The sequence below is a fragment of the Atractosteus spatula genome, chromosome 13 (genome assembly GCF_055471065.1).
Source record: "Atractosteus spatula isolate fAtrSpa1 chromosome 13, fAtrSpa1.hap1, whole genome shotgun sequence".
Taxonomy (NCBI): Eukaryota; Metazoa; Chordata; class Actinopteri; order Semionotiformes; family Lepisosteidae; genus Atractosteus; species Atractosteus spatula.
This window is the reverse complement of record NC_142718.1, coordinates 4,221,676-4,245,279: the sequence shown is the minus strand read 5'-3', so window position 1 is coordinate 4,245,279 and position 23,604 is coordinate 4,221,676. Positions and strand designations below refer to the sequence as shown.

Genomic DNA, 23,604 nt, shown 5'->3' with positions numbered 1-23,604 from the left:
CAGGCATACAGCAGAAAAAGATATCTCTTCTGAATTTAATCTATGATCAAATGTAAACTTGACCTGGGATTTTTATGACACTTTTCACAATATTATGTGCAGAGACAAGCAGAACAAGTCAGCTATCGCATTTTTTCAAAGTTGATGAAAATTCCATGATGGAGTAAGATACAATTTAGATATATATGTATACATGAATCTTAATTGTACAAGTATCTGTATTGGCATACTGTACTAAGACGTGCTGAATTTTAAGGTGCCTGTTAACCTAACCAGCATGTGTTTGGAATACCCAGGGAGAACATACAAACTCCACAGAGGAGGTACCCCTTCCTGAATTGGACACTTTGGAAAGCTCATATATGGAGACATTCTAACATTAGCAGGATTATGGTTATTCTACCCTTAACGTGCATTTTAACATAGCTAATTCCCTGCCTTCTCCGCTGGTGAAAGGAAAATCATCTTTTTTCCAAGTATCAATGAGAACTAGGCAATGCAGTGTATTTTTACAGGTTCATGTCTTTACTCATTGTTTACAAAACACTCCACTGTAGTGTATATACAACAGAATATGATTTGTTTCTATGATTAAATCTGGAGCTGGGTGAAAAAATACAGATATACAGCAGTATTGCTAATGCAAGAACCTAATCGACCTAATTGTCATTAAGATTTTTAATTGTACATTTTAATTGAGAACTCACTCATTAAAACTGTTGTTGCAGTCCAAGTTGCAAACCATTAGTGGTGTTTTGCAGCTACAGTGTCTAGCTTCATTTAGAAAGAAAAGGGAAAGTGTGTACTATTCGTGACGGGAAGTTAATAAAGGAAGCTCCTGCTACATTCATCTTCCCAAGCTCATTTAACTATGTTTTTGCAACATATTTGCATTCCAGAATTGGGATAATTGCTTGAATGCAATGTGAGATTTAGTGTGAAGGCAAGACAGCATCAGATTACGTACTGTATGTTTCAGTTGCAAGTGTGAAACTGATCGAAGGTGACTGGGGCAGGCCTCTCTCTCCAAAAGCAAGGGAGTGTCTTGCATGATAATGATAATAGAAATTATTTTTGCAAGCCAAGGTCTTAAGACGTATTAGCATATATAACCGAACTTCCTGGGACACTGACTACTGTTTCAGTTATAAATAATATTTCATGAACGTCATAACTAGTGAATAACTTAGTTACATTGCTTTGCATTTTTTTCATTTCTTCTTTCAAGAATGTTCAGTGGTACCCATATCATTAAACTGTTATCCAATTTAGTACGCTGGAGAAAAAAAAAGTCGATGTATATTAAACTGTTTACTGGTAGACCGACGGTAACAGAACACTAAGAGAGCAACTGACGACGACAGAGTAAAAAAGAAATGATCTACAACTCAAGTTCGAGGCGGGTCTTTCAAAGTCCGGTCAGTGACGTCAGCGGAAGCGGCTGCCGGGCTGTGTAAGGAGGAGCTGCGCGGTTGCTAGGAAGCGGCGGGCGCAGGATCGCGGAGTCCTTTGTGGGACCTCAGCTTGGAGGCGCTTACTTACCTGGGGCCAGGTGAGGCTAAAAACCGCATCTCACAGCCGAAGCTGGACACGGCTTTAACCGCTGATCTGTTACCCTTTGAAAAGGAGGAGTGGTCGAGCCGCTTCCAAAGCGTCAGGCGGCAGGGCATGGTCTTCCATATTCGCAGGCCCCAGAAACAGCGTGGTAACCGGCTGGCTCGCCGCATACATTTCAGATTACAAAACAAAAAAAAAAAAATCACGGCCCAGCTTCATGTTTTCGTGTCGGGCTGCCGTGAGAAATTCCGCCCGATTTTCCTGCCTCAAACAGTCTGAAACGTGTTCGGGTGGCAGATCCGCCCAGCCGGTTTGAAAGGGTGCTGATGCAGCTGAATGGAGGATTCAGCCACATTAAACTCGCGCAACGTTAAGACACGGCATTTTTTTTTAATTGTGTTTCTCCATGTGGGTATTTCCGTATAATCACAATCGTAATAGGTTTATCTTTTACACGAAACCTTTGTGGGTTTTTTTTTTATGAAATCGCTCGCCAGATAACGAATTGTGTGCAGGCGGTTAAGAAGTCGAAACTAGGTTGTTGCCCCCCGAAGACAGAGGCGTTTTTCGGCTGCTAGATTTTCAAGTTTTGGGAAGTGCCGTGTTGTGGTCGCAGATTCGGGTAAAGGGTTTTACAGGTTTACAGACTGCTGGTTCGGAAGGCTTGTGTTATGTTGCAATTCAGAGTTTATTGTGGAATGCAAGCCTGTAATCTGCTGTATTAATGCGCCCTCATGGAGTGGGTGTTCAGTATAATTTCTATGAAAGAAATGTCCAAGTTTGTGGAGTGAATATACCAATGACTATAAATGAAAGAGCTGTTAAGAAGCACAGGGGATTTCGCCGTTATCGTGCATATTACAGTTTAAATAATGCTTGTTTTTACTTCTTATTGTCGGGGAAATTGAAAAGTGGACTTTTTGCCGTCAGAGGGCACAAGCTGCACAAACAGCTGCACAAGTTTATTTCCCACTACTTTATCATTTCTAATCGCTTATGATTTATAGGTTGACTTGATTTCCTTCTAGATATGCTGCTTACAGTTGCAGCAACACGCATTCTTATGTCATCCGCTTATGAAGTGCTCGTTAGGGTTGAAAAATGAGGTTTATGTTCTCTTCAGCTTACCACGGGCAAGGATTGTGTATGTGCCGATTAGGGGTGCAGCAGTGTGTTTTGAGTCGGTAGACATTGTGGTGCCCTGAATAGCATCAGCAGCTTCACATTGTGTTCAATGGGTTCCAGTCCCAAAGGGCCTTTGAGTTTTCTACTTACACCTTTGTGTAAGTTATTTTTTATTGGCTCAGCTGGTCATATTTCTTCCCCCCCCCCCCGAAGAAGAATACTTTACAAGATGCTTTTGATTTGAGGTGCAGTCAATTGACTAACGCTTTGTGAACTTTTTAGTCATTAATGACATTTCTATTGTTTCTCGATGAAGGCATGTATTTCGCCATGGTAAGTGAGTCTGTGGATCTGGAAAGTTAATTAACAGAAAGTGACATTAAGATGTAAGTGGTTTTTAATTATGATGTAGAGACACGATAACTAGTGAGGCCATAGTTTGGTGCCTTGCTCTGAATAACAAGCAGGATGACTGCAGTTTCCAGTTTTTCTGACAGTATTGTGCTTCTCATTCTTTGCCTTAGCTTAACACACGACCAAGATGCCTGTCCTCCTCCGTGCTTGACGTGACCCCAAGGCTTTTGCTGGTGTGGTGTAGGATGGCTACACATGGCCTCCAGTGGAGCTGAGGAAGTGAAACTGGCCTCGCAGCCTGGTGGTTCTGTCAGAGTTGGGTCTGCTGTGGTCAAGCCCCCCAGTTACTACGCCTCCAGTCCCCTGGAGAGAAGGCATCCGAAACCCGCCGAGGCTCGGCTTCCCCTCGCCGGTGGCTGCGGGTCCCAAAGTAATGTGAGAGTGCTACGGGACCGGCTCTACTTCTTCTCAGGGATCCCTCCACACCGTGCCTACCTCGGCGTGCCTGCGATTGGCACAGCGGGGTCTGCCTTCATCCCGAAGGTCTCGCAGCATTCCGCGGTCCCCCTCGTCCCTTTCAGCAGCCCTTGCTGTTTCGAACAGACCGTCTACAGCTACAGGCCTTACTGGCGCCTGGAGTCTCTCAGGTTCAGGTCTGGGATCCTGGGGAAGCGGGCCTTTTCTTCTCCTCAGCCTGCCGTTTACCCGACGTGCCCTTCTCCCCCCAAGGCTGCTTCCAGAAAGCAGCCACTGGTTATTGAGAGTGCCATGCCCACCAATCAGCCCTCCACGTGGACTAGCAAGCCTAGAATAAATACTTTTATGAAGCCAACCAGCGCAAAAGTGCCTTCTTACCCCCAACGGGAGTCTAGCAATACAGGAATACCTTCTTCCGCCTTCGACTTGGCTGCTTCCTATTATTATGGGGATAAGGGTGATATGAAGATGGATCCACGGCCTGCAAGATTTAACAAACCTGTGCCTTCCCTCAGTTGCAGTACGCCCTTCCCTCCAGACCGACAAAAGTGTAACCCAGAAAGTGTTAATGATGTCATTCTTGAGGAGATCTACCAGGCACAAAGTGTGGAATCCTGTGCTCCCACCATCGTCTCCGAGAGGACCGTTAGCAGTTCAGAGGGTTGTGTCGGCCAAGTTACCGGCGACGTGGAGAAGGCCGGTGATGTTAGCTTTCAGATCACGCCCGTGGAAGCGGAACAGAGGTTGCCCAAAATCAGCTCGCAGCGGAGGAATGAGATGCGGAACGGTCTCATCAAGCAGCCAGGGTTGGATGGGTGTCCTGCAGAGCCTAAATTAGTTAGGAGCAGGTTCCACGATGGTACTGAGAAGCAGGAAGCTAGATCTTCAATGCAGACACTCCTGGGTCAGCCCCGCCTTACGTCACCAACGAAAGCCTCAAGGTTTTGCCTTATGAATGGCGAGATGGAAGCAAGTCCAGCACAGGTGACCACACTATGCACGCAAAACACTGAGAGTGGAAATGCACCATCGTTTTCCAACAGTCCCTCTTTAGAAGCCATCCAGGTCAATGCCAGTACCATTCTACCTCAGGGAGAGTGTGTGGAACCAGTCTTTTCTCATCAACCATCTGTCTACTCTGTTGCCACACAAATATCTGCCTTTCATTTGAGCAAAGAAGCCAAGCCTCTTGTGAAAGAGGAGGATCAGCCTGGCATAGTGATGAAAGACTTGGAGTAAGTAGCATTTAGTATGTTTTCATTAGCTATAAGTATTCTTATGAAACTGATCAAGTAAATAAAACTAAGTTGGGTATCTATTTTCTTTATGGAAGATAAGAACTGCACTGTAGCTCATGTCAGAATAAAACTGCTTGACATAACGGACCCATTTTTACAATCTAACTGCACAACACTGAAATATGGATTAAAAGTCATAGATAAAACATCACCAAACAAGTTCTTGGCTCTTTGCTTTGACATTTGGCTAACAATTTCTTAACTGTTTTGGGTGTCCTTACAATTTGTCTTCTCAATTAATAATACATTTGAGATCATTTTTTATGTTTATATGCAAGCACTTTATTTGCATGTTGCAAGTAAGTAGCTCCCAAAATGTTTTCACACTACTGAGTATGTAATATCTTTTCTCTGTTGGATTTAGGAAAGCAAAAATTAAAACCCAAAAAATTTAATTAACATCTAACATCTGACATTTCTGTATATGCATAGGTCTGTCAGAAATGATATTGTCCTAAATATTTTTCTTGTTTTAATGTCAAATCTTTTAATATCCAAGTGAATCATTAGCACTTACTGTACCTTTAATCCTTGCCTGGGGCTGCTTTGTCTCATTGTACTTTTGCCCTGTTATTAGGAACAGACTGATTTTAATTTTGTGATCAGAAAGTGTTGTCCCAATAACACTGCAGTCTGGATACCGTGCTACTGTTTTTCAGAATACCCCCTTGTTTTTTGAGGAGGTTAAAGCTAAATCAGCTTTCTAGTTACTTAGGTATCATTTTAAACCCAAACCTGCTTATTCACATCACACTTGTGCACTTGACTCTTAGCTTCTTAACCTGCGCTACAACCTTCTGATCTTTGCTGTTCTCCATTCTCTGCCACTTACCAGATTTTGTTCTTTGCATTCTGTCTGTTCAAGACTACCACATTCCACCCTTTCACATAAGGTGCTCTGATTGTGCATACCTTGTGTTTTACTGTCATTTTTTGGCTGTGATGTTATGATGACATCTTTGTGAACTGCTGTAATCTTTACGGAAAAGAAAGATCGAGTCTTGGTCATTGCTGCAGAGTACAAACCAAATGCTTTTTGGGATGACTGTTTTTCAATGGCTTTTTCCAGTGGCTTTCAGCAAGTCCTTTAAGATGGAAAAGGGGTTTAGCTTTTTTTTTTATAGGGGGTCCCCTTTAGTTCTGCTAAAATTTCTCTCACCGTTTTTAAGTCATGACCATGAAGCCATGATGCCAGATATGGATGCTGATGAGGAGGAGCTGCCAGAGGAGCTAGAGAACGACAGCAATGTAGAAGATGATGGTTGGTATTCTTTCCTTGTAGCCAGTGTTGAGATTGAATTGAGGAGTAGAAAAAGTTGGAGGTTCAATATTTTTACATTTATTTGGTTCTTGTGTTATTGTTATGATAGAGATCGCGGTAAAGAGGATTGACGTTTTGTACCATTAAGATTTAGACACCGTAAAAGCTACTAAAAGGTTCAGTGCCACAAAACAGGCTTTGAAATGATCTCGAAAAACATTCACAGGACCCTTCAATATATATCTAGTATATTTCTCTCATATATATCTAGTAGAATTTCAGTCATCCTGTGACCTTGTTCTCAAAAACCACTAATGAAGCTACATTCTATCAAGTGGAGTCTCACAACTGTCTTGGTCTTTTTGGTAGATATTTTCCATTTGAGGTGTATTTGTATGGCATATCTTATGTTATTCTTCTTTATCTTTGTTTATGGAGTTACTTTGTTTCATCCCATTACCTCAGCAACATATTTTAAAGTGTAATTTTAGGTTGCCTTTTTTTTTTTTCCCTTGACCACAGATGGATCGGATTGCTGTTCCATAAATGATGCATCCTCTGCGTCTTCTATGGTTGTCACATCAAGGTAACCAAGTCTTTTTACACTTGAAGACAACTCAGCTACAGTAGTTGAGGGTGCCTTTCACGTAGGTTAAGTACTGAATTGATTAATTAAGTGAAGTGCTGAAATTCACTTTGGTAACAATTAGCTGGAGCAAAGACCTGCAAAAGTACTAAATTGATGATTTTGTTATTCTTTATAAAAGGTCACATGCCACGTTTGTCTTTAGGCTGTTTGTACTGACATTACTAACTAGCTTTCTGTATTAATTCTCATGAAATGTTTTAGAGTTGATATTATGTAAACAACAGATTATTCTGAATTATCTTTTAAACAAATTTAATTTCCCCAAATAAAAAAAAAACTAAATTAATTTTTCAGAGTTTTACATTTTCCACATTTGTGAAGCTTAGCATTTTAGATTTCAAAAATAGAAAAGGTCCTACACAGTCAGCACCAAATAATGAATTTGTTTGGCAGTTGACAGACCAGAAACAATTTAAATACAGGCACATAAAAGACTTCAAAATTCTGGACTAGGCCTGTAATCTAGAAACAACCTGATGTTAATTAGAAATAGCTGAAACAGCTACTAAATATTCACTATAAATATATATTATTTCAGGTGTGGTAAAAATATCTGCTGGGATGTGCAATTGCTGTTTAAAACCTTGACACTTCCCACATTTAATAATTGCACATTTGCCTGAGTGTACTTTTATACCTCATTAAATTACAATAAACTGGGTGAATCAGGTTTTGTTGAATACACTTTTTAGTCATTTTAAGCTATTAACACCACTTTACGTAATATTAGATCAGCAAAACCCAAATGAATACAGTCATACAAATCTCTCACTAGTATTATCTTTATGATTTGGTTTTATTGTCTGAATGTTATGGGCAAGTGAAAGGTACCCAAAAACGTTTTCTTTGAAGTTCTTGATTTTTTTTAACTGCTGATTTTTGTTCAAGGCTAAGATATATTTTAATCATACGCATAAAAATGTTTTTTTGTGACCTGAAAAGTTTAAACAGAAATGTCTAAGATAATTCTTTATAGAGTGCTTTGACTGGTTAACTTTTATATTGCTATTTAGGTGAGTTGTAAAAGGAGGATCTATAAGGATAATCTGGCAAATTTTAACAGTAATATAAGTGAACAATCAGACAGTCCTCTTGTACTCTTTGGTTTCTGCAGGAGCTGTATTGAGGAGCCAGTGGAGAGAGAGTCAGAGGAAAACAAGGTTTTGAAGCCTGCACTGGTGCCAAGCTTATTCCCAAATGTGCTTCCCACCTTATACTTCAGCACTCCCGATGAGAAAGGTCAGTGAAGGGCACTACATCTTGGATGCTGGCTTTAGCTCTTGGACATTGTTAGTGGCTTTTCATGATTGTTCAGTTCATGATGTGGCAGTGTGCTGCCTTTTGTGTCGTTTGATTGGCAGGTCTTTTTGTTGGAGGTGGGGTTGACCTTTCAGAATTGGTTTAATTATATGAGCTGCCCGTTAATAACAGTCATTTGATCTGTGAATTGTTGCATTTTATAGGAGGGGAACCCTGGTTTCCACTGTTTTTTTTTTCTTTCTTTTTACAGGCATAATTTGTTTTCTTAAGATTGCTGCTTATGCCTGGAAGACTTACTGAAAAGTTCACCAACTAGCAATCTTTTGTGTGGGCAGTCGATAAAGAGCTGTGAGCTTGCAAAATGCAAGGGTGATGAATGTTGAAAATTCATGGATCTAAAACAGTCTCCCTTTGTCAGGGTTGAAAAAATATTTGTGCTAAAAAAGTGACAAAATGCAGTGTAAGCCACTGTAAAGATGTTTTTTTTCCTTTACTGTAGGTGTTCTATGTGGTCCTCTCAAGTTAAAAAGATTAAATATTTTGAACTTTGAAACTGCAGCAAAGAAACACCTTTCTAACATTTGTTTCCAACATTGCCTTACAATTTCTGTCTCAATAGTTAAAATAGTATTAAGAGTGTACAGGAGTCATTAGGGAGGATATTATCTTTGTACAAGATCTCTTTTACACGCCCTCATGTTTATATTATGCTAAAACGGTACCACAGACCTGAAAACCCTACAGTCATCTTTTATCAAAGTTGAACCCTGGCTGTCTCTACAGTAATTCATACAGCTGAAAATCTTCAGCTTTAGTGTTTCTTTATTTTCATTTCATAGAATGACTTTCTTGAATTTTGTACCAGTCTTAGTAGTTAATTTCATTAATATAATGTATTGATTTAATTTTGGTACTGATTCTGATATGAATAGTTGTAGTGTCTGGATCCTAGAAGCTTGTGTAGTTATGCAGAAAATACAGGTCTTCTGTAACTTTTATTTTTATTTCTTTAATTTTGTTGTACTATTGCAGTGGAGCTCTTGTCTTCAGAACAGAAGAAACTGTTGAAATGGAAGATGAGTACTGTGACCCCCAACGTGGTGAAGCACACAATAGCAAGATCTCATTTTAAAGCCAGCAAAAGTGAGTAGGTCCCAGAATTATGGCAAAGTAGAGACGTCTAGTTCTCACTAGCTGGGTTTTTTTTTTGTTTAATCCTGAGCTCTTAGCTACTTAATTTAAACTCTGACTTAATTGCCTGTATTTGTTATTCCTTTTAACCCATCTTGCCACAGGTTAAAGAGAGCTATAACTCCAGGTTTTCCCACCAGGATAAGGTTTTGGACATCTGTGATTTGGGGTTTAAATTCCTGATGTGTTTTGATTAATGGTGATGGGGACACTTGACATTTTTTGTAATTCTAGAAAGCTATGACTGGCTAGGTTGCTGGGGTCACCACATGAAATCTCCTGGATTCAAGGCTATCAGGGAATATCAGAAGGTATTGAAAGTATTCATTTTGTATATTTGTTTCAAACGGTTCACCTGCTAAAACAAGCATGTTTGTTCCCGTATGTGTGATGAGTATGAGTCCCAAAATGTGTGAAGTCATATATAAACATTTAAATAATTAGCAGGTAATAAACAGCCATTCATTCCCTTTCATTACTAAATTCTTAAAGAACCACTGTACTCGTCCCATTTATAGTTTACTAGCTGGAATTGTAGATTTAACATTCACAATATTTAGTCTTTAACTTAGTTTTTTTTTTTTGCTGTTCCAGCTGAATCACTTCCCAGGTTCCTTCCAAATTGGACGGAAAGACCGTCTGTGGCGAAACCTATCCAAAATGCAGGCCCGCTTTGGGAAAAGAGAATTCAATTTCTTCCCACAGTCCTTTGTGCTTCCACAAGATATCAGGCAGCTGAAGAAGGCCTGGGAAGAAAGTGGGAGCAAGCAGAAATGGATCATAAAACCGGTAAACTGTGGCTTGAAAAGCATTCCATTTCCTCCACCGCAGTGGAAACTGTTCAGTTTTCAGTTTCTCATCACCCCATTTCAAAATTTGTCAATCGCAATTTTTAGCAATGATTGCTTACATGTTATTTTTACAGTATGTGCATCTTGTGCAAAATACACAGTAGTGTGTAAAAAGCTTTCAAGTAGAAGTGAAGATGCACAAGAAACAGTAGAGTGGTTTTTGCAGTATATAATATAGTATTGAGAGGCATAAAGACATTAGTTCAGGTATTCTTTTATAGAAAGCCTTGCACTGTCCAGGTTCTTAGTTTGGTTGTCTTTAGAAACACATTCTATTAACAATTGGTTATATTTCTTTGTTAAACTTTTTTCAGCCTGCTTCAGCAAGAGGGATTGGGATTCAGGTAATTCACAAATGGAGTCAGCTGCCAAGGAAGCGGCCTCTTCTGGTACAGAAGTGAGTAAAGCAAGAGTATGGAACCACAGAACAGAGAGCCTTGTTTCATTCCTTCCGATTTTATAGGGTGATCTGTTATTCTACTTACTACAGAAATGTGGTCCGATTTATAATTTGACAACCGCTGATTTTTTAGTGATGATTTGACTTTAAACAATGTTTAGTTATATGATTGTATACATATTCAGGTGGGTGGCTGCGTCAGCATGCGTAGGCTGCAAAGGAACAAGTAATAGGTCTATTCCATGCTGAAAAGAGAAGACAGAAAACACAACGTTTCGGCCATGGAGTCTTCTTCAGGTGTGGCTCCACGGCCGAAACGTTGTTTTCTTTCTTCTCTTTTCAGCATGGAATAAACCTATTACTTGTTTCATTGCATACATGTTTGTACATATCCCAATCATAACCTTTCCAAGCTTTGTATTACAATTTCTAACTGATATTGTTTGGGAAAATTTGTCAAAGTACATTTTCTTCCCCCAAATTTAATTTAATGCATTTGCTTAAAATTAGTTCCTGAAAAGCTAACTTGCTGTTCTGAAAGAGGTCACTTGTAAGACATGACTAATAGTTACTTTTGATGGATTTACAGACCCAATAATCACGTTTTTGTTGTAGGTATCTTCACAAGCCCTACCTCATCAGTGGAAACAAGTTTGACCTGCGGATTTATGTGCACGTCACGTCTTACGATCCACTTCGAATCTACATGTTTACAGATGGGTTGGTCCGGTTTGCAAGCTGCAAGTACGTTATGAGCACGATGCCCATTTTTTCATTACGTTTTATGTTTATCATGAGTTCATACAATTTTTGTAATGAAGTTTTTCAATTTGCATTGCATGTAAGTACAGAGGAAACCAGACAGGATTACCACCATGTATAATAAAGTCAATTAAAATTAAAAGAAAACAGGTATTGTTTGGAAAATGTATGATGTGTGCTGTGCCAAAACAAATGGTTTGAATCGTTTTTTGAATAATATTTTGAATAATGTGTGCAGCATTAGGAAGCCACTGCTGCAATGGAGTAGCATTTAAAAGTGTAGAAGAGTTAAAGACGAGAGCATCGTGTATTGGGAGGGAGCCAAGACAGCTACAGTAAACCCAGGCAGGAGAGTATAAGGGCCCTGGAGTTAAAGTTAATGAAGAATAGTGGGTGTGTTAAGCCGGATTCTGTGGAAGGTGCTCAGGAAGAAGTGACAGGAGCATGCCAATAAGGGAATTGACATTATGAAACTCATAGTGGCAATAGAGAGGACCGTCCAGAGAACAGCTAAGAGGGAGAGAGCAACAAGCCAGTGGTGCCATCCTGCCCAGAAAGATGGCAAGCGTGGTTTAGGACATAAGCAGAGCAGTGGTCTGCCAGTGAGGGAGAATTGTAAAGGGGAGTGCTAGCTTTTAAAAGAACAATGATATCCAGAGCAAGAAAGCAAGACATCAGCATTATTAGAAGTTGTTTTGGTAGTTCTAAAGAGAAAGTAGAATGATTATAAGATGGGAGCACAAGGGGGTGCTGAAGGAACCTGGGATAGAGCATGAGGTCAGGAGTAAAAAGAGAAAATAATGGGAACTGGGAAGTGTAGTCATGATGGGGAGCAGTGGAGCAGTTATGATAGATCTCTTGGGTCTTAGTGTCTTTGTGGCTGGCGGTACTCTGACATTGCATCCTATGCTGACCTGTGGTACGGTAGGGTTACACAATTCATCTATTGATTGTACATTACCTCCATATATAATGATAGCCGTTACCTATTTTTAATTGTACTCCTCCTATATGTGTGCACTTTTACCTAAGGAATATTCTTCTGCAGCTTTGCTTAAAACTGGGTGTAATACATTTTGTTTTCTAACCGCAAAATTAAAAGTAGTTGGAAGTCCCTCGTAAATTGATGAATTGGTGCCAGAAGGCTGTTCTGGAGTTACTAGTTAATACCGTTTTCAGAAGTGTGCATTGTCAGCAGTGCACATCGTGACTATGCTGCAAAGCCCCTATTTCTGTTCAGCAGGGTTCACATGGTCATGAAAGGTCATCAGAATTGTAAAAGGATTTTCCTGACCTAGAAATACAGTGGAATTTTGTCAATAGGCAGAATGCCATCGAAAAGCCATGAGACCTGACCTTTTTAGTCAGCCTCTCGCGTGCCATTGAACCATCTCGTGACAAGCACATTTCTGCTGCATCCCAAGCAAATAGGCATAAGTTCTTAACTTTAGTGTTTGGTCATAAAACATAATTTGTGAAAAGATGCTGATGTTCTAAATTGGTAGGAAATATTGAAGATAGAGAGTAGAGTGGCTTGAAAGATGGTTTGTCACATATGTGCTAAACCTTGATTGGTTTCTGAAGTGGACATGTTTTTAGTTTTGAATAAGTAGCGGTATATTTTTTACCTCTTGAGTTGAACTAGATGTCAGTTTCCTAATGTCTGGTACATTGTTCCATTCCCATGGAGAAGAAAGGTGAAATAAGGTTTATATAAGTACAAAACTGTCCCCTTCGTGTATTGTAGTCTAGTTATGTTGCAACAATAATGATAAATGGATATTTTTTTTCTTTCCCCTTAGGTATTCTTCATCTATGAAAAGCCTGAGCAACAAGTTTATCCACATAACAAATTACAGTGTGAACAAAAACAATTCAGCTTATCAGCCCAACAGTGATGACAAAGCCTGTCAGGGTCACAAATGGTGAGCTTCATCTCTTAATCCACACATTCATTTTACTTATCCGACTGTCTAGCTATGCTGTTAACCATTTTAACCAAGTGAAACTGTCAGTAGGATTTTTCTCCTCAAATTCTAGGGCCCCATATTTTGCCAGTTTTTCTTTTTTTTTCAGGTAAATGCCCAGAGAGTACTGGAACAAAAAACTGCAGATACCCTTTTAAATGTGCAAATAAAGTCCTGATCACGTAGAGGTTTTTGTAGTTTGTTTTCAGCACATGTACTGCAGACAGTACCCCATGTTTAAGCTGAGGAATTCTGCTGACTTTTAATCCTCTGGTTTTTATTTCTGTATTTCTGTTCTTTTTTGTATATTAAAGTTTTGGATTCACAAAGTACAGCAGGTATACAGGGGAGCTAAAACAGCTTGTATACTTTTAAAAACTGTACCTCATATCACCACATTTAAGTTTAGTAGCCATTGCCTTCTATGTAAAAACCATCAAACTACTCATAACTGTTATAGGCTCGTTCCAAAGTTTTAGAGTAACTTCATGGCTGTTGAGCCTGCCAGTACACTGTGTTGTAATCATAATGGTCTTTACCCCACAAAGCTGTTGTGCTACTGAAATCAGTACTTTGGTGAATTGTCTGTTTTCAGTTATGTAGGGATGGCTGAATAAGATTAAAGATCTGTGGTAATTCTGAAATTCTGGCTTTTGACATTTTAACAGTTTTCACTCATCTATACCTAATATTTACCTGCATGATTTCTACCCCTAAAATGTTTTACAGTATTAATGCAACCTGATCTACTGACATCTCTTGAGCACCAACAGCTTGATTCTAGATTGTGAAATGTGTGCTTTTGTATGTATTGGCTCCTAAATTCTATTTTAGAGACATATTTTTGCTAAACTCTATAAATAAAAGAATTTATTGAAAGTGAATTGTAGGTTATTAATATTTAAACTGTATCGATAGGATACAGCATAGGATGCTTCCAATTACAATTCTCTGTTGGTAAACATATCACCAAAATTGCTGTTTTAAAGTAAAATATGTCAAGGTATTAATTTGTTCTATTTGCTGTCATTAACCATGAAGGGCTTTGAAGGCACTGTGGCAGTATCTGAATTCAAAAGGAGTGAACACTTCTTTGATTTGGGAGAAGATCAAGGACATTGTGATCAAAACCATCATTGCGTAAGTGTTTTTATACCCTTCTCCTAATCTTTGGCTTTCTGTAACTTTATCCCCGAGCTGCTTTGAAACCTCCTTGGTCTTTGTGGTCAGATCTTTCGTTGAAATTCACTACCAGACTGTGATTCACACAATTTCAAAATGTGTATATATACCTTTCTCTGTAAGGTTCCGCAATTATCGCACACTGACAGCATTCCGCTAATTGTGTGATTTGGTAAAATAACTTTGTGTACATGAACTAATTAGGATTTCTTAGCAAAGGGGGGGGGGTACTTCTGCAATAAACAGTTTAGTTTTTGTGATCTGTTCCTTTTTAAGTTTTTACCCAAATCTAATTTTCACCCAGAAAATCATTGAGTTTGAGCATGATTTAAATATTAGCTTTGGGGAAAAAAAATACCTCATTTGTAGCACAATAAGATTGAACATTTTGGATGAGAAAGGAGTGAATGCAAAAGCAAGGCACTGTACCTCATCCTGTTTTGATCATTGCAAAACAATCATCTTTGCAGTGTTTGCCATCGCAGGAGGAAACTTCCATAGCTGATACACAGGAAAGACATCTCCAGTTTTATCTACAGGACCAAGATTTCCTGTCTCATTCATAAGGGTTGTGTGTGTTTCCCTTGCAGATCTGACCCATATGTGAACAGCCTGGTTAAGATGCATGTGCGCTGCCCCTACAGCTGCCACGAGCTCTTTGGTTTTGACATCATGCTGGATGAAAACTTAAAGCCTTGGGTCTTGGAGGTCAACATCTCACCAAGGTAACTTTGCACCTTCCATCTTCACTGGAATTGAGTGTGGAACATGATTAGTGATGTAGAGGTTCTACAGTGTTCTCCACTGGCAGACAATCTTTAGTTTAAGATCACTTTTATTAGCCATATGCAATTTCTTGCATTAGGAATTTGTCTTTTCTCATACCCCAGCTTGCTCTCCATGAGACACTCAGGCTATGTGGGAGAGAAGCTTGGGGTCAGAGCGCAGGGTCAGCCATTTATACAGCGCCCCTGGAGCAGCTGGGGTTAAGGGCCTTGCTCAGGGGCCCAGCGGAGTTGGACTCCTCCGCTGGCCGCGGGATTTGAACCGGCAACCTTCCAGCCACAGGCACAGATCCTTAGCCACTGTGCCACCCCTAAAGAGTCCCATTCAGATCAGAATCTTATTGCAAGGGAGAATTAGGGGTCAGGGCTGGGTAGGAATCAAAACAGCACTTGACACCTCCAAAATCTGCCTTGACGTTCGCGGTGGACAGTACCTTTAATTTAAGAAAAGAAGGCACCAAATGCAACAACTCGCCACCTTGCTAGGACACTGGTTTGGGATTTCCTCCAGAAGAAGAGAGCCACCTACTGCTACACCAGCAGCAGCCTGATATTCTCCCACCTAGTGCTGTGTAGGTCCATCTGTACCTGTTTTCTAATTATTAATTGGGAGCAACTGCAAATAATGTTGGCTAGAGACCTCTAATATTATTTTTTTTTCAATCAAGAGTGTTAGAAGAAATACGGTTTGTAAAGTTTTCATCCCTAGACATGTAAGAAATCTCCTGAGGTCCATTTATTTTGATGAAATTACATAGGAAGACTTAACAAAATATCCCCATTACCTTTGTCCAGATTTTTTTGTTTTTGAGATATTACTCATATTTAGGTTTTCTACTGTTATCTGAATAATTTCAATAATTTTGACTGCAACGGGTATAAAATGATAAAACTGTGTTGCAGGAGATCTTGCTCAATTGTATATTGTAAAAATACACAGAACTTCTTATATTTCAGTTAAGTCTGAGGCCAGCAGCCCTAGTCCTGGAGAGCTAGTGTCTTCTGGATTTAATTCCAGATTATTTCTGAATTAGTTAATTGGATTAGTCAGTTGCTTAATTAAGAGGAGTTAATGCTGTCCAGGAAAATCTCTGCTAACTGACTCTTTAAAGTTGCTTATAAACCCAGAACAGATGTTCCCCAGTTCTGTTCCTTGAGGGATACAGGGTGTTCTTGTTCTCATTTGGAGCTGTTGATAAGATAATGAATATGATTTTTCAATAATTGTCACCATTTAATCCTTTCCCAAGTTTATAGAATTGAGTGAGTTGGAGACCTATGACACTTGATGCACTGTGGCCTTGGAGAAAAAGCTATGGGCTTTTAACGTTTTGTTTGTATTTCAGCCTCCACTCAAATTCTCCACTGGATGTTGCCATCAAGGGACAGATGATTCGGGATGTCCTGAACTTGGCAGGGTTTGTTCTACCTCAGAAAGAGGATGTGATATCTGTTGGAAATGCATCCAGCTCTTCAAGCAGGTCCGTGCTGTAAACTGGTGTCAATTTTAATGCATTCTGCTTAGCTACCTGGAGAGGGGCATATCAGCTGTGGGCATACTGTTATTGGCACAGCTCTTACAGAAAAAAATAGGTCTCCAGCTGTAAAAAGGCCCAATGTTAAGACATGCAAAAATAAAGCTAAAGCCAATATAAACATTTACAGTAAGCACACAGAAATAAGAAATTTACCTAGAGTAACTTTGAAAATTGGCCAGGTTCGCTTTGGATACAGGGTAGACTAAAGGGGACAGATGGGACTGTTAGTAGCAGGCTGTAACAGTGTTGCGTTGGTCATGTGCACTGAAATTCATTATTTGTCCCATCATTTTTGCATGTCTGTCATTACAAGGGAGCTAGCACAGTCATGGGTGCTTCTTTCATAGTGTAAAAATGCATGTGCACTCAGGGTCTTATTATTTAGTAGTAGTCAATTGTTCCATACTGTATTATGATGCCACAAATGGTCTAATGTTAAGTTTATAAATATGTTTATTTTGATATGTGAATTTAAGACCTAAGACCAAAGAAACTTGACTTACTTTAAATAACTATTTCAAACCTTTTTATTTTATTGAAGGCCATGAAAACCTTTTGAAAAGTGCTTTTTTAAAATTAAAACCCAACCATGTGTATTATTTTAACAGTTTGTATTGGGTTAAAGAAACTTGTTTTGTTTTCAGCTTGTCTGCAAATGCGAAAGAGAAGACTAAATATGTTACTGAGCTGTCTTCTGATGAGAAGGTGAAAAGGGCTTACTTTCTGAGCCAAAGGTTTGCAGAACAGGTAACAATTCCAGCTATATGTTTTTAAAGCTATTTGCATTGAACATTAAAGAGTTTTGTCAGGTTGCTTCTATTTTGGACTTGCTTCAGCTTGAGTTTCCGTTACATTTGACACTGTGTCTTTGGAGAGAGAAAATGTTTCATTGTTCCTTGTAGAAAATGCTAGCCCAATTTGGCGTTTCAACCAAGAATCTTCCTGAGTCTGCCTTAGCACTGTACAGATTGGTATATTTGCTTAAGTCCAAATTTGTTTATAATATATGAAGCTTTGCATAACAAATATGTCAGCATTATAGACATAATGTTGTAATTCAAGTAGGTAGCTATGTCAGCATGCGTAGGCTGCAAAGGAACAAGAAAAGGTTTATTCCATGCTGAAGAGAGAAGAAAAGAATGAGCATCCATTGCTGATTTATTCATTTTGTTGTACCTCTCATACCTCAATAAAATACAACTTTGCCATTCCATGAGCTGATTCTTTTTCTGGGGTGATGCATTGTCTGTTCTGAGTATTAAGATGTTGGGGTACATCGATGGCATTAAAATCGCCCATTTATATTGCTAAAGTAAAACCTTTCACAGGCCACTTCAGTCTTGTTTTACACTTGCAGATAACATTTGAATATCGCGCTACTGGGATAACCTGCTTTGGAAAAAATATAGACGAAACCTACTTTTTTTCAAGGTGCTTGCTTAATACATTTTTGCAATTTGGATAAAACATAAATCCTTGATGGAATTATGACAATTTTAGCAAACTTTGTCACCAATTAACATGAACATGTCATTATTGGGGGGGAAATGCTAAGGAGTTATTACCTGAGCCTCTTCTTTTTCTGGATGCCTAGGAGTTCTTGTCTTCGATCCTGGACGTGTTGACTCCCGATGATGTTCGGGTGCTGGCGGAAACGGAAGACGAGTTTTGCAGGAGGGGGGAGTTTGAGCGCGTGTTTCCCACCCCGAGCTCCTCGCGCTACCTTCGCTTTTTTGAGCAGCCGCGATACCTCAACATTCTCCTCGACCAGTGGGAGCAGAAGTACTGTCTCAACAGGCAGAAAGGTGGGGCTCCTGCTGCACTTGGAGCAGGATTGTCCAGGTCTTTACCGCTTGTGTTCTGCAGAGGTTTTATCTTCTGCAAAGATAAAGAGAGCAGTTACTGTTAAGAATGCAACAGCTAACCGCAGTGTCACTGAGGTGATGGTGCTCTGATACTGATCTCTGGACCACAGACCTCAGTGATATTATACTTGAAGCCTGTAGGCTAGAGGAGAAGTTAATCTGATCAGAGATGTTTTCTCGGTGAGCTGCAGCTAAAATAATGTTTTGCATAAATATAGTATTGTTTGAAAAAATTTACAAGTCGGTAAATAAAGTTGCAAAGTCTGACAATGCTTGAAAAGCAACAAATTTTATTCATTAAATTTATTTCATGATGTAGCATAGAGATCACAGGTTTCAGCTTTGTGAACAATGCAATCCAAGTTCATTTTCAAGAGGGCCATGTGGGGTCATTTGACCATGTGGAAGAATTCATAAGACAACGTCTGTCGCAGATATTGACATACTCTGCATGTCTTCTAATGCATATCCTCAATAAATGTATAATTTAAATGGAGGGTAATGTTAAGACTGCAAAATGCCACTAGTAAGAACTCAATTTGAATATTGTGCATAATTTACAACATGTTACAACATAATATTACTGCTCTGGAATCAGTCCATAGGAAAGCAACCAGATGAGTTCCCAGACTTAAAGGGAAGTCCTTCTCTGAAAGGCTGAAAACAATTGATCATTTTAGTCTTTGACTGGGGCAATCAAGTGTTCAGAATCTTGAAAAGCTTTGACAAATTTATCCCAGTCAATTTCTTCAGAATCAACAGTAAAACATGAACCAGTCACTTACGGAAGTGCTGGTGGAAACAGAGCAGAAGGCACTTCTTTTCACAAAGGGTTGTGCAATATTGGAATAAACTTCTTAGCCCGTTGTGAGGGTGATACTCCAGTTTCTTTCAAGAAAGAGCTGCATATGATCCTTGGATCAGTCAGAAGATAGTTATTAAACAAGGTAAACAGGCCAAATGACCTCCTCTAGTTTGCATTTGTAAGCTAGTTCCTTATGTTTCAAAATTAGTGGAGGCCAGATTCTCCACCCCTAAGGCTAGTTTGGTACTGTGACATTTGACATCAGTCTGACATTTGAGCTACACTGATGCAGGGAGAGCTGTGTCAAAAATACAGGTCGATCTGTTCAACACAGAGACGGGGGGATTACAAACTCCCACTGAAAAAAGTTCCATGCTAAGTATCTTCCAGGTTTCAGCAAAAGCAAAGAAGACAAATTGAGTCTTTTTTAGATATGAAAATGAAACCCTTCTGTGACAGTAAAAGAACTTTGCATATTCTGCAATTAAACTTGAAACACACATCTAACCTACCCCTTCAGCAAGAGAAGTTGTTGAACTTGGGCATTAGTACTTAATCAAGTAACCAATATAAAATAATTTTATAGCAGCCCTTTTTGTAAGCATCTGCTTTAGTCTGTCAGCCTTTAAAAAATACTTAGAAATAAGAGACATCTCCTTCCCCTTATTACATAAGAAAGGCTTGCTTGAATGGTTTAGAAAACATCTTCAGTCTGTTCATACTAACATAATGTTGACATTTCCAAATACTTGACTAGATTTGGTATAGTAGTTTTGTTTAGAATTCTCAGATCCACTCCTCAACAGAAGATCTTGCCTTTTTTGAGTATCTTAATTTTGTATTTTAGGTATCAGTGTGTTGAAGAGTCTTTGTCAAAAAGGAGTTCATTTGGGAAACAGTTTTGATCCGGCACACCTTGTGAGTACAAAGTTGCTTTTTCATAAAAACTGAATGTTTCTGCCTCATGGCAAAATCTTGTCTGATCACAGAATCGTTTTCCCACGCTAAATAATGGCTTTATTGTGATTTATATCAGCTCACCAATCTGATTTTTTTAAAGATACTTGGTTAAAGTCTGAGTATTTTACCTATCTGTAATCACAGTTAATTCACCTTGACACTGCAAGCCTTAGAACTTGTTGTGACCATCCTGCAAGAAAAGAGCAGACTCTGAAGTTATTTGTGCTCTGAGGCAATCTAGTACACTGCTAAAGAAAAATGCTTCGATAAGTGTAAGGAATTTTATTAACATCACAAATGTCCATTGTCCTTTGTCAGTGGTCCTCAAAATCCAGTGCTTTCCAGAAGCTTGAATCTCATGGTCCAATGACACCTAAACAGGAGTCGGTCAGAGTCAGGTAAGAACAATCTTAATTCTGCAATGTATTGATGTGTAAAAGCAACTGTAGCGCTTTGATTTTTCTCAGAGTATATTTACTTCAAGAACATATTTACTTAAATGTTTAAATATTTACTTAAAGTCTTTGGATCAGTGAATTCAGAGTATTTCTGTGGTTCTAGGAATCTGAAAAATAAGGAAGGTACACCCATGGATTAAAAAATACCAGATATAAATGTATTAATAGAATAAAATGTGGTAGTTAAAGCAATGCGAGAATAAATGTAAAAAATGATACAAACAGCTGATCAGTTACTCAGATTACTACATCTAACTAATACAGATTTATGTTATTATGATTATTGAAATAACAAATTGAAATTTTAACATTTTAATATGTGGGCTGCAAAGATGCACACTGAGATATTTTGAATGTCAAAATGTAATGTATAATAGAAATTGAAATTGACTGATAATTTTGCACCAAGTGGTGCCACGTTTTCTTCCAAAATCCATTTTTGGCAGATTCAGGTTTGCATGAATTGTATGTTTGTCCACCTCATGCAAAATTGGTTCTTTATCCCCTTTCCATTCCTCATCAAGAGAGTTATCAGTGAGTTAATTAGGAAAATATTTCTTTGACTCGGAGGTCCACCTTTTTCAAATGCAAATATAAATTCTATTTTAATTTGGTGAAAATAAGCAGCAGAGGATAGTACAATAAATATTTAACTGATCAGTAGATGAACTGATCCAGAGATGTGGACAGATACCCAATAATGGTGAGGGGGGTAGGTATCATTAAAGACCTTTCTATCTGTTGGTCAGGGACAGTTTGAATTATGGAGCTGTGCGCTGGCACAGTTCACCATTTTGTCCGTGCTTATTTAATATGCAACTGCCGTATTGATTTGTTTTATACTGCGTTCTGTTTATACAGTCTTACCGTGAACCAGGGCAGAAAAACGCATGAACCTGAGGAGATGGTGAAGGGTTTGTGGTCCATGCCAGCCAGCCAGAGTCTGCCTCTGATTGAGAACCTGGAGATGGCGGATTCACAGGCCTGTGAGAGGGCACTCAGCAGGGACTGCGTATGACACATCACTGGAGATCCGCTCTCCTCACTGTCTGCGTTGACTTCTTGCAGGCACACAAACCTCAGGGTCTTCACTGGCTTGAAGAGAGGAGGTTGTCTGTCGGTTTTGTTTCAGGTCGGAAAAGCAGGATCTGGTATTAAGAATGTTGTAGGGAAATAACTGGCCAAACTTTTGGAAGACTTTGTTCGAAAAGTCTGTTTGTAGTAGCGGTGTGAATTACAGAGATTCTTTCAATATGGAAACTGTGCATCTGATCTCCAATTCTGAGGGGTGTTTGCGTTCATCTTTTGCCACCTCACTTTGGGCTCTGTTCATAAAAAAATATTTTTGCTCACATTTCGAGGTGATTTGACACTTAATTGACTTGACGGAAATGTTTGACTGGTCGTTTCAGAAATCCCGACCATTTAAGAATTTTGGGTGGAAGAGGGTTTGATCGTTCAATTAAAAAAAAACAAATGCTATAGAAAAGTCTCGTTTTTCATGGGGTTCCCACAAAGGAATCCAGTTGTCGACTCTGAGTTATTAAAACAAATTAAAAGATTCTGTTCTATGGCATCGCTTTTGTTTTATTTTGCCACTCTCACTTGGGATGAATTTGATTTACCAAAAGTATATGTGGAAATGAAGCCTCAAGTTACAACTAACTAGGATTAGTTGGAATGTAGTTGTCTTTCCTCTCCCCATAATGAGCATTTATGTAGTTCGGGAAAAAATGTCTACTCTTTGGCTTGGGATCAACTGAGAGCACTGAGTTAACACGCACTCCATGAAAAAAACTGAAGATCTCATCAATTGTGCCTATGTATTACCGAATACCTTTATTTAATGTTGAAAGTAACAAAAATCGATGGAATTACTACCCAAGAAGACAAAACTAGGCATTTTAAGTATTAAAACAGTATATTAAAATGAGGCTAAATTTTAATAGAATTAATTTAATTGAAATTTTCTGGTGGTATTGTATTATCAGCAAAAACAGAAATTACATTTCTGCAAGCTGCAATCTGGAAACAGGTTGGGCCTTCTACAAATTGAACTGTACAGGCAAATGGTAAGATCATGGTATAGTCAATTGTTTTTAAAGCTGAGGTTGGTAAGTTCAGTGTGGAAACTCAGCTTTCATGAGAACAGTTACAAACAACAGGAGGCTGTTCAGCCCAACTGACCTATTTGGTAGTTGGTAGCTTATTGATCCAAGGATCTCAAGGATTTTTTGATGGATAGCCGGGGATCAATTTTCACCACAATGCTGGGTAAAGTGTCATTCTTTCACATCACTTTGTCAAGAAGTTTCTACTGTTTTCAGTTTTAGATTTGACTCCATGTGTTTCCACTTTTGTCCTGTTCTCTTGTGTCTTTCACTGTTATTCTTGAGAAGACTGTTGTGTGTCAATGCCTTTGAGGATTTTGAATCTTTTGGCCTTTGAGGTCAAACTCATTTTATGATTTTAACATGCATTGTTTCTACACTTCTGACAAGATAGCTGAACATTTTGACATTTAGCCTTTTTATTGCTTCCCCACGCTATCTAGAAGATAGATATGATGTAACATATATAAAATTTTGGTACTTGATTTTATAGTTTGTTTTGACTACATGTAAACAAGCACAGGGATTTTACATACATTAAAAATCATCTGGCTAGGTGTTTGCCCAGTCATCAATTACATCCAATTATTTTTTTTTGTTTCATTTTGCTTCTGCGATGTGCAATAATTTTAATCTGGTTGCAACCAACAAAATCTCTTAAAATAGGCTCTTTGTGCCATTCATTATACTCCTTCTGCCACTGTGTCATAATGTAGAGGCTCCTAGCCCATCCACTGTGGTTCATCAA

At 38.9% G+C, this 23,604-nt stretch overlaps 1 protein-coding gene across 1 annotated transcript; it reads left to right on the top strand.

Moving 5' to 3' along the window:
• The first annotated feature begins 1,448 nt into the window (after positions 1-1,448).
• On the top strand, positions 1,449-22,321 carry ttll4 (tubulin tyrosine ligase-like family, member 4). Its single transcript, XM_088931179.1, has 19 exons — positions 1,449-1,552; positions 3,207-4,748; positions 5,981-6,072; positions 6,595-6,658; positions 7,836-7,960; positions 9,014-9,124; positions 9,407-9,483; positions 9,767-9,961; positions 10,338-10,420; positions 11,039-11,167; positions 12,988-13,110; positions 14,194-14,292; positions 14,925-15,059; positions 16,466-16,600; positions 17,302-17,404; positions 18,252-18,462; positions 20,175-20,245; positions 20,606-20,685; positions 21,607-22,321. The coding sequence occupies exons 2-19, from the start codon at positions 3,292-3,294 to the stop codon at positions 21,761-21,763; spliced, it is 3,447 nt and encodes a 1,148-aa protein (XP_088787305.1). The 5' UTR covers positions 1,449-1,552; positions 3,207-3,291; the 3' UTR covers positions 21,764-22,321.
• Positions 22,322-23,604: the final 1,283 nt, after the last annotated feature.